This window comes from Rhagoletis zephyria, unplaced genomic scaffold (genome assembly GCF_001687245.7).
Source record: "Rhagoletis zephyria isolate East Lansing unplaced genomic scaffold, Rhagoletis_zephyria_1.1 Rzeph_scaffold_08330, whole genome shotgun sequence".
Lineage (NCBI taxonomy): Eukaryota > Metazoa > Arthropoda > Insecta > Diptera > Tephritidae > Rhagoletis > Rhagoletis zephyria.
In genome coordinates, this window is record NW_016165410.1 from 15,189 (window position 1) to 27,713 (window position 12,525).

The 12,525-nt window shown below is 34.4% G+C and overlaps 1 protein-coding gene across 1 annotated transcript; it reads left to right on the forward strand.

Moving 5' to 3' along the window:
* Positions 1–6,352: 6,352 nt before the first annotated feature.
* LOC108374970 (uncharacterized) lies at positions 6,353–12,518 on the forward strand (the record flags this gene model as incomplete). The annotated part of the gene is made up of 3 exons (XM_017631032.1): positions 6,353–6,739; positions 8,376–8,544; positions 12,294–12,518. Coding segments are annotated over exons 1-3 (753 nt in total), but the record flags the coding sequence as incomplete, so codon positions are not given.
* Positions 12,519–12,525: the final 7 nt, after the last annotated feature.

The window sequence follows — 12,525 nt, forward strand, 5'->3', positions numbered from 1 at the left end:
TTTTTCTGACTATAACTTTTTAAGCAGTCCTACTAGGAAAATATGTTAGGACCTTACGGGGTAATCCATGTTTTCTTTCAGCTTTTAGTACCAAAATCGTCAACATGGTAAATGCCATCTACTAGTAAAGCACAAAATTAACACATCCCATGACGCCTTACCGTATCAGTTGCAAAATAACGTGCCGCCAAAGGTATTTCCGAGCACCGAACTACCCGAGAGACTGCTTTAAATTCTTTTTACGTATTTTACTTTGTAAAGCGGCTCAGAAGTATGTCTGATACCAAATCCACTTTCTAAATTCCTAATTACATAAGTCGGCCACGCCCTTGTTATTAATGTAAGGGGACTCGGCAGGGAAGTGGTAAGGACGACCGGGTGAAGTCCAATGTCTTATCAGCAACTTACACTTCCTCGTTGGAAGGTAGACTTCACTGAAAGCGATTAGATCCACCCGAATCCCACTATCTTATAAGGTCAGCATTAGAGATATGCATTGAGTACTAATAAAATTGGTGTACTTAATCAGAAGCCATAAAAATTTGTGCAAATGCGTACTCATACCAATTTTAAAAAGTACTATGAATAATTTCCACCAAAACAAGAACATACTCAACACATACTTACCCTAATTTGAGCCGGCAGTTTTTGGTTCTAACGAGAGCAGGCTACACCAGTCAACACGATTTTTGGGTCTGACTTCTACATGTTAAATTTTAGTTTCTCCTACGCTAAAAATAAGGGAAACAATTATTTTTTCGACCAAAGTTTGCTTTTGTAAAAACTAGAGCAATTTTTCAATTTTTCTGGAAAAATCACTCATTTGTATATTTTTTTTTAATAATTTTACTTTATTACGATAAGAAAAGTTTTTTCTGGAAATCAGAGTCTTTTTTATTTAAGATTTGTGTTAAACAATAACATATAAATGTAAAATAACAAGAAATTAATGTCAAAAAGTGAATATTTTTCGTATTTCTTATACTTATCGACCCAAATCAGACAAAAACAACTTTAAGAACTAAAAAGGGAAATTCAAGTATTTTTAATGTTTGGAATGAGAATCTAAGCATGAGAAAAGAAACCCAAAGAAAAAAAATTTTGTTGATCGGTGCTATCAATTTGATTTTACCAGGGATGCTCAACGAACGAAACGATCTCTCTGTACTATTTTTAAAGGCTTATGTACATTAGACTGCATCACCAAAAAAAGTTACGATTTTTCTAAACTAAACTAACTAACTAACTTAAAACTATTCTGGTTTAGACCTATATGGTGTCAGTAGAAAGGTATTTTCACACCATTTTTATTTATGTGCAAAAAAAGTCATTCGTGTGACAATATTTTTGTTTTTTTTTTTCAAATACAAACACATCTTAATTCAACTTTGAATGATGTTCGTTCATCGAACCTTGCACTTTCATCCTTTGAAAGAGTTTATTAGCAAAGAAATAAAAAAGGTGAGAAAATACCTTTCCAATGATATCTCACAAGTCTAAATCGGAAGAGTTTAGGTTCAGTTATTCAAGTTTTTCTTATACCAATCTTTGAAAAAAGTTAAAAAACTGCATCAAAAATCTCATTATTACGATTCCGTTCAAAATTTTTTTTTTATTATTTTTTAATATTTTTATGTAAATTTTGTAAGCTTAAATCGTTTTGTTGTTTGAGGGGATTTGTTCAAAGAACATCTTTAAGAAACTATTTTTATTCTTAAAAAACTCCATTTTTGGTGGATTTTCAAATCGATCCAGCTCGCTTAAATCTTAATATTTTTCCAAAATATTTTGGCGGACATCTTAAAATATAATAGATTTTATAATTCCAATGGAAAAACAGTAGCGATTTTTTTTTTGTATTGGGAGTGATGCAGTCTAATGTACATACATATGTACATATGTATGTACATAAGTTCGTTAGCCTTCCGTTTGGGTTATTGTGTGTCGTTCTTTTTGTTGATACGAATCGCAATCGAAAATTGCTTACATACATACATACGTATGTATGTAGGTATGTAGATATTTTGAGGCGCAGCAACGCACGCTGGGTACAGCTACTATACATGTAAATTAAAATAAAATGGAGTAAATCAATGTACATATGTACATATTTATTCAAGTTCATTGCATCCCGAATCCATTGAGAGAAAATCACATGTGCCAAAATTTCGGCGAAATTTACAATCGATTGCCCTCTTTCATCTTTCATCTTTCATTCAATTTAATTTTCATCAATTTGATAATAAGTTTCTTTTTAATTACTCGTATTTTTATATTGCATTTGCCAATTTTGCTTCCAATCAAAGCTTTTGAAAAATGGCACTGATGGTAGAAGAAAAATATCTATGTATGTACATTAGGGTGCTTTTTTGAATGATGGGTTTTAGCTACAAAAAATTATAAATGAAAAAATTTGTAGGAAATTCAATTTCCTACAAAGAATTTCAGAACACCAAATGTTAATATTAAGGGTTCAGGGATTTGTTTAGGTGTTTTCCACAAAATTTCGAGGTAGGAGTAAAAAAAACAATAGTCGCAAAAAAGCACCCTAATGTTCATACGTATGAAGTATACTTACATATATTTTTTGTGAGGTTGTTTAACCTTAATTTATATAATTGTAGAGTGTTTGAAGGCCATTATAAATCTGTAGAATTATTAAATGTCAAATTATGCTTAGTGGGGGTTTAAATACACTGGCGCACAAAAAAAATGTATTGTACCTTCAACTAAAACCACTTAGCCACATGTATTTCGACCCGCTTAATTCGAATCTGAGGTCGGTTTGACTAGTACCTACATCCTCAAAATCTCGAGGGAATTGCAGTTTGTTGCCCTTTTTGCGGTTTTTCGCACCGGTTGAGTGCCGGTGATACCGATCAGTCCCTAACATTGATACGACAGTCGAGTCTACGTAATCGGAACGACCCAGATTTATATCTGGGGAATTGGTATGCTTTATAACAACAATAGCAACAGCCAAACATATTAAAAAATTTAAGCGTAGTTATTTTCCCAAATTCCAATCAATTTACTTCTTTTCAAGATTTTATTGTTAGTATAAATTTTTAAAAAAATTAGCGTCCTTAAATTTCAAAATATCGAAGTTTCAAGCATTTCTGAAATTTACCGCTATATGAAAAGTGGCCGTAATTTTAGACCGATTTAAATAATTTTCAGCGATTTTCTTTTATATGACAAGCGCAATAATCATACCGAATTTGGTACTTATTGGTCGAACGGTTAACGAGATACACATATGTATGTGGTCATAAGTGGGCGGTGCCACGCCCATTTTCCGAAATTTTATCATAAACGCATTTCTAGCTAAAGAGTTTTTACAAGTATTAATTTTGAATAAATTAGCTCCAGTATTCACTGATATATCGAAGATTTCGTATTTCTCTAAACACACACTTCAAGCTAGTAACGCTACTTCAGAAATAAGTTTTTCAATCTTTCGCCGGTTAAAATCATGATTGCGTAGTACCAGGCTGACAAAAAATTTCTGGGTATGAAGTTTTATAGCTAATTCAATTTCAGTACAGAAAGTGAACGTTTCGCGTTGATTGTTGTGCATTTTTTTGGTTGGAGACGTTTCGCATTTTCATCCACACAAAATACTTAAGTCCTAAAATATTCGTATTTTTATATCCAAAAATTCTTTATAAAACACTTTTTCCGAAAGCTATGCTGTTTGAGTATAACCATGTTACTTTTTTCCTTGTGTCGTCAATATAACCTTATTTGACAAGTGAACCAAAGTCGGTTTCTAGAAAAATGTTGGCTATGCATTTTTCTTAGTAGATCATCAAATTTTTAATAATTTTTTCGCTAACATTTCGAGCACATCTGCATGCTAATGGAAAATAAAAGTGTTTGTTATATTATTAAAAATCAAGGCGAACTCTTAGCCACTAGCAACTTTCACTTTATTATACTAAAATTTAATGATTAATAAAACTGCGTACACAAAATTTTTTTTATAGAAACAAAAAAAAAATAATAATTTTGGTGAAAATTTGTTTATAACATGTAATTTTTTTAATTTTTTCTCATTTTAGGAGAACCCTAAAATTGTTTTCAACTAGTTTTTATTATGTAACTGGATCAGGAGAATCTATTTTCCTCAAAATTACTAATTTCTTCACTTTGCGTTAAAAAAAATAATACAAACAAATAAAATAAAAAAATCTGGCTCAACAAATGGCCGCTTGCAAATTTTATTAGCTTTAATTAAAAATAATCAAATTGAGTGAAAAAGGAAGGCTCCAGTGAATTGTGAATACAAAATGCCAATTTTGAACCACTGTGCCGCGGCCATTATTACCGAAGTCGCGAAGGAAGGCANTTTTTTGCATAACTTTGTGCACAAATATGCTCGAGTAAAATAAAATACACACATTTTTACATATGCATAGAAATGTAAATAGGAGATGGCGTAATCACATAAACAATAGGTTATCGACGAATCAAAGAAAAATTTAAATTCAAAAATTGCACACATACATACATACATATATATGTATGTGTTATTCTCTCGTTCTGAAAGAAATTTGGTTAATTAATTGTTGATAAAGTTAATTGAATAAAAAATTTTATAGAAACAAGTACAAACATACATACAATAATATTAATGAGAAAATACTAAACGTTTTTGAAAATGTGTTTCTCATTCTCGGTGACACCTAATTGGCAAAATGCAAAGCTAAATACTGAAATGAAAGCCTTATTGATAACTTAAGAACACTAGTTCCACTAGTCGTTTCCTTTGGTAATTTAAAAAGTCTCTTGGTTATGCTATAAAATTCAAATTCATCACCAACAAAGAAAGCAATATCCAAGGTGACAAATGGTTGCAGTGCCAAATAAGAAGGCCAGTTAAATGCGGAACTTCCAGCCTTAAACCGGATCAGTTAAAAGGCAGTAAGAGCTCATCGTCATTGAGGGACAGCTATACTTGGCTTGTGCACTTGAACTTAGACATAAGTCAAATATAATTTGCAAAATAAAAATTCCTCTTAGGAAAATCGAGAAACCTTTGCGCATAGATTTGTCGCTTTGAAGAAGTCCAGTCTCCACGCTCGGATACACGCCAAGTCCGAAAGGCTGTAGGCCTCTATATAATCGAGAATTCTTTGGTAATGACTAAACGGGAAATGTGGTCAAGTTCCCAACAATTTTTAAGGTTATCTATAAATTTTTGGGAAATCCCGCATTTATATTTTTTGGACATTTTTTTTTTAACAAAAACCAACGGAATAAGACGAAATAGAAATTTAAAAACCAAAAAAAAGGAATAAGAAGTCCTATAAGATAAGTCCGTATCAGACGAATATGCATACACAAATACATAAGTATGTATGTACATACATATAAGCAAGGGAAGCAAAAAATAAGTATGCAGTATTGGTAATCAATGAGCGCGAGTTCTGCTACTCGTAGGAGTATGGAACGTCAAATCCTACCAACAAAAATTTGCTCTTTGACAACATAAGAATTTAATATGTACATAAAACCTTCTCTAAATAATATAAGACAGCCACTTGAAAGATAATGCAGTTCTATCTGCGAGGCCGCTGCATTGATCGCTCATGAGTATTAGGTGCATGTAGAACATACATACATACATACATACATATATATGTATGCAGATAGCTATACATTTACATATGTACATCTACGATGTGGCCGACGGCGACTACATCACAGCGCGGACGCCGATAATGTTAGGTCCGTTGTCCAAATACTGCAATTACGGTTGGTTGAAAGCGCAAAGCCATATTGAGGGCGGTGACGCCAACGTTTCCGATGACAAGCCAAGACGTCCGTTGCCTATTTCATAGATAACAACCATCAAAGTTTATATTTAGGTGTGGACATCGGGTATCCAGCACAGTTCCAATAGAATTGCCTTACAAGCGCGTTCCGTTTCGCAATAATTTGAAATTTACATTTTTCGCAGACGCTTAAAAGAAAATAAAACTCTAGGCTNTGTAGATATGTGCATCTACGATGTGGCCGATGGCGACTACATCACAGCGCGGACGCCGATAATGTTAGGTCCGTTGTCCAAATACTGCAATTACGGTTGGTTGAAAGCGCAAAGCCACATTGAGGGCGGTGACGCCAACGTTTCCGATGACAAGCCAAGACCTCCGTTGCCTATTTCATAGATAACAACCATCAAAGTTTATATTTAGGTGTGGACATCGGGTATCCAGCACAGTTCCAATAGAATTGCCTTACAAGCGCGTTCCGTTTCGCTATAATTTGAAATTTCCTCTTTTCGCAGTCGCTTAAAAGAAAATAAAACTCTAGGCTGAGGATTTCTCATAACCTAATACACAAATAGCGCCGAGCAGAACCCACAGCACAGGATGAAATTAGAAATACCAAACGAGCCACCACAATATCTCAATGAGCAATTTTTCAAGGCAGCCTTAGAGGATGGGCTGCGTGACATGCGTATCGATATAAAGAAAATCATATTCGCCGAATCGAATGGCGGTGGCGGTGAGAACTATTGCAGTAAAATATATCGTGCCAGGGCTTTGTACAGGAGTAGCAAACGTCAGTTGGATGAAGAGTTAGCGTTGATCGTGAAAAGTATAGCCATAACACCGGCTACACAGTTCCTGGAAGAATTGGCTGTTTATTTACGAGAGAAGATTTTCTATTTCGATGTACTTGGACGGCTGGAAGTGCTGATAGGCGATGGGTCTAAATTCGGACCTAAGTGAGTATAAGGATACGTGGTATAGTGAGGAAGTTTAAGTGAATATTTGAAGTGTCAAATAATGGAGAAAATGTGCTAAAGGATAAGTAGAGCCTAGTGAGAACTGCTGATGCTGTACGTATGTATTGGGGTTTGAAACTAAATAATTGGGGTATTCACAACAGTATCGTAAGTGTTGTTACGTACGCCGTAAACGGCTAAAATATAAAAGGGGGCTTGCAAAGTACCATTGTGGTCTCAAGACCTCTAATCATTTATTTAAAGTTCACGATATACAACAACACGACACTTACGACACTGTTGTGAATACCGCAAGTATAATTATGAAAATAGGAGTGGGCTATAAATAAGTAAATATCTAGTTTTATCCAACATTCTTTTGGTAAGTCCAGGAAATTTCAGAGGAGTAACATACGTTGAAAAGGGAATTCTAGTTTCAGTTACTAAACACTTTTTATTTAGCACTGACTGTTAATAAAAGTAATTTTCAGGTTTTGTAATCAAAACGAAGTCGTTAAACAGGCTTCGGCTTTTTGCCATATTCAGTTACATTTATTATTCTATGAAACCGACTTTAACAAATGATGACCGTCATTTATTCGAAAATACTCATTTTTCCCATTCTGTGCGGATAATCGACCAGCACCAAAAAAAAAAAATAAGTAAAATTTGATATGCAGCCTATTTACAAAACAATACCAATTGTAATTTGAAATCCTGTTTGATTTTAATATTAAATATATAAAATAATTATAATATTTAATATATAAAATAATTATTATTCTCTATTATACCTCTATTACGTAGGCCTGCATTTCCGATAATTTTCATAACCCGCTCTTTTGTGGTTTAATTTTATTGTAAATTTTTATTACATATTTTAACGTCGTTAGCCTGTCTCATATTCGGTGTTGTTTACAGCTGGCGCATTCGTATAGGTCCATAGAAAGTGCATAAACTTGATAGCAGTCATAAATACTTACAGTCAGTCAATAAAGTTTAGGTACAGCGATTTTTTTACAAAACGGGCAACTGATTTATAAATATTTTATTTTTCGCAAATTTTTTATAAAAATATGGTTAATTCTTCAACAAACCCCCAAACATCAGAGTTCCGAATCCTGTGCCAAATTAAAGAAAATTCGGCAAAATTTCGTTCAAATATTGCACTTTTTACTTACGCTCTTTAGAAAAGAGTTGAGTATGCAGTTTTATAGCCCATTCAATTTTAGTATAATAAAGTGCCAGATGCGGAAGCTAGGACTTACCATTTATTTTTGGCAAATTTTTTTGTTGAAGGTGTCGCACATTTTTTCCATGTAAAAAAATTTTCAATTACTATTTTATATGGATTAATTGGATGAATTTTCTTTAATTTTGCATAAGGTTTGTAACTCAGACTTTTAGGGTTTTTGTTGTAAAATTAACCATATTTTAATAACAATTTACCGAAAAATAATATATTTAAAAAATACTTGCCGGTATTGTTAAAAAAATTTGCTGTACCTAAACTTTATTGACTCACTGTAGTTGAATACTGCAACTTCTTTAAATTTACTATTATACTCGTAGTCGTACGATTATAATATTTTTATCACACATTTCAATAATATTATTCCAACTTATTTTCTTTCAGATGCTTCTACACAACACGGGAACCCATACAGACCATTGTTTTCGATGACCTCACCCAATATGGATATAAATTGGCCAGTCGGCAAAATGGTCTTGACGAGGTGCACTGTATAGTTATATTAAAAAAGTTGGGCAAATTTCATGCGACCTCCATGGTGTTGGTGGAAAAGGTTGGTATTTAATAATAAGTAGATTTGTATGTTCACAAATATATGTACATACTTACTTATATACATTACAAAGTGTATTTATACTAGACATAAATGTATATGAATACTATGGGCAAGGCTTCCTCAAGTGGGCGGGCCACGAATTTACGAAGATTAATATTTTTCAATGATATTCAGGCAACGCCGATTTTTGCAGTCGAAAAGTACACTGTAAATTTTGTTGCAAAATTCCAAATAGTTTTTTTTAATCAAGAGTTGGAAATTTTTGCAGTGTTTTGGAAATTTTTATTGTTTTTTTGAAAGTAAGTGTACGAAAGAAAAAATTTTTTTGGGTGCAGATTTAAAAAACATTAAACTATACAATGAAATTATTTGCGTTACAAAAATATTTTTTTTTTGCTTTTCAATATTTTTTTTTTAATGAAAAATTGAACATAAAGCAATTTCTGCGCCTCGTAGACGAATATTTTTACAACAACTTCTGTAATAAACATTTCTGCATTTATCTATGAAAAAATGCGTGCATTTCGATATAGTTTGGTCGGAATGAATTTTTATTTGCCAGCGTGCGGGCCCGGGCATACGCAATTCGAGCATGGGAAATAAATATAAGAAAATTATTGAAAAGCAATAAAAAAAATATTTTTGTAACGCAAATAGTTTTATTGCAACCAAAAAAAATTTTTCATTGGGACACTTACTTTCAAAAAAAAAGAAGAAAAGTCTCCAAAACTGCAAAATTTTTCAATTGTTGATGTAAAAAAAAAACTATTTGGAATTTTGCAACAAAATTTACACAGTGTACTTTTCGACTACAAAACTCGGCGCTGCCTGAATATCATTGAAAAATATTAATCTTGGTAAATTCGGGGCCCACTTGAGGAAGCCTTACCCTATATGTCTGTGTTCGTATGGAACAGTAGCTTATGTCGAAAGGCTGTCCTTAGTATAATGCGGCATTCGCAGCATACGATCGCGAATGACTCCCTGGTACCGAGTAGTTGAAGAACTAGTTTCGATACTAGCAAGTCAATATTTGTATTAAGTCTCACCAAAAAATGCCTTGTCGTTTAAAGAATAAAGGGAATGCCGCATTATACTAAAGCCAGCTTCCTACTACCACTACTCTAGTATTCCATACGAAGACAGATGTATACGTATAAGCATTTGAAATGTACTTTACCCCGAAGACATGAGACTTATCAAGAATTTTGTATACATTTTTCAATGCCGCATTATCTTCTGATTTCGGGACCATTTTGCATTGAGTACCTACATACGTATTAAGAAAAGTGATAAACAAAATAAGTAATACATTAATCGTTCATTGCTGCCAAATTTAATAAGCGTGCAATTTTAATTGGCTTTAATTGGCAATTACTTAATTGCGTTTCTAAAAAAAAAAAAAAAATATTTTTATATGCGCACAATCAGTATGTACCTTTGTGTGTGTTTCGTTACCTTAAGATATTTCCTGTCTGACAAATACAATTTAATATTCAAGAATATCAAAAATTATTAATCTCCAAACCTATCCTTCAATGTCAGCGAAGAGCCACAAAAGTGGTATAGATGCTAATGGTCTGGAATCGACTTTAAGCGTATTCCGTTTGTTTTGTTTTTTAATAATTGATAACCGTACATTTGGGTTTATAGTACTAGAGATGTACCGGGTATCCGGTAGATATCCAGAATCCGGCTTATCCAGCCGTTTTTCTGTTATCCGACTATCCGGCCGGATACTGGCTAAAATCCGGCCGGATTTCCGGATTTCAATTATAGAATATTCAATTTAAAAATGTTGTTCACTAGAGATCGGCCTTTTTCATATGATTCAATTGGTTTCTCCATGCTAACTGATCTATATTTTCGAATTAATTCACCATCAACTCAGTTTTTAGCTTTATTGATGTCAGAAAAAAACGAGTTTTGAAACGTGGGCGACAACTAGTTTGATAAAGCAGATAATCTGTTCATAAGTAAAACAAAAAAACATAATATCACAATATTGAGAAATTTTCAAAGGGCAGCAGTCTACCGGATATCCGATCCGGCTCTTATTTTCTATATGGTATCCGGAATCCGATTAACCGGCAAAATCTCTATCCGGCACATCCCTAGTTTATACATACATACATATATAGTCTTGAAATGTGGAGCTTTGACTGATCCAACAGTTATAACGGTGTTGTTAAAAATAAACATTGAGAGTTTAAGAGACATATCCTAGCCTTTAGCGATAACTACAAAAAAGCACATTCAGAAAAAAGCACATTAACTAATTGCGACCATCTGGATTATTCTCGAGCTCCTTTAAGCTATCTTTACAGCTGACTTAAGCCTAATTCTAATAAAAGCGAAACAGACTCTTAGAATGCGATCCTATGTCTCATCCTCTGTTCAGCGATTGCACAGGTTGTTAAGTAGTAGTCCCAATTGTTCAATGAGGGCAGATATCTAGCGAGTCATTCCGATTTTTTACGGCATCGGTTTCTCCTTTCAGGTCACTACTTGTCTCTTGGAATATCGACGAATCAAAATTTCTTCCTTGATCAGAGTGCAGTTCTCACAATCCAATTGTAGGTGAATACCTCCCTACAGTTTTACATGCAATACATCACGCAAGGTTTGTAATCCACACGACGATTGGCGATGACCAACCCATTGGGACCTCTGCTGATTTTCTCCAGAGTCTTCATGATTCTCAGGTGTCCTCCACGGAGGCCATTGTGGAATTTCCCATATCCTGAGCAAGCAACTAGATATTAACTTTAAGCTATTACATTGTGTCAAGTATGCTTTTACGATCGGCTGCCATTTCCACTTTAGTCAAAAAGCTCAATCAACTACCTGCGACGCCTCCTATGGCCTAGCCACTAGCATCCGTATTCAAAATAAACGTTGTACCTAGAACCGAATATACCAGCCAGTATAGGCGCAGTACATATTCTTCAGAGCTTCGAAACCCTCCCCCTGCTCTTTGTTCCACTCGAAAGCTCAAGTTTTGCTAGTAAGCTCATGGAAAAATCGGCTAAAGTAAGTATATATCCCAAGACAACTTCTTAGTCCGTGAAAATTCCTAGGTTTTGGCCAATCTTTTACTGCTTCTATCTTCTCCTCAGCAGCGCAGACGCTTTAAGTCGTCATTTTATGTCCTAAGCAATTCACCTCCATCTTGGACAATGAGTACTTTTTACCATAGTTTAAGACCAGCGGCAACTATCGTCTGGAAAACGTCTTCCAAATTCCACAGGTGTTGCTCGAGGCGTTAACCCCATACGATGAGGTCGTCTACGTTTCCCAATTTAGTCCCATAAGCAAATGATCCATACGTTTTTCAAAGGTGACAGGCCTCTTTGCATCAGACAAAGTGTCCAGACTACATATCGTCGCATCTTTAAATTTCCGGGGCCCTAGTGTAGCTCCTCTAGGAAGACTGATTGCTGACTTCAACTCATTAAGTATTCGTATTTGAATCCAGTAAGTATGTGGTTCATCTTCCTCATCTTTACGCTGTATTGTTGAGTCTGTGTGAATCTGTGCAGCAATTGCGCGTAAAGTGACGTGATTTGTGCAATCGAAAAACTTTACAGAACATTTGTTTTATCACAGTAACGCAAAATGCTTAAATATTTGGGATTTGCATAGATCTTATCTCATTATTTCGTGTCCCACAGTATACATCTATGCCTCTATCTAGCGAATTTTTCACTGATGATAAAATTTTCCTCTCATCCTTTTTATTGCAGGATCCCTCGGTTCGCGAACACTTCACCACAGGCATGCTGGATGAGCATTATATACGCACCAACCAGCGTTTCATTGATTTCATGACCCTACAACTACGCACACTCGCCGATGTAGTGGCTAAGTGGCCAGGATATGAGTCTATTGCTGTTAAATTGCATCGCCACTGCGATGATATCAAAGAAAACCTCGTGGCGACAGGACAACGGAATCCTGGCGAGCTGACTGTGTTAA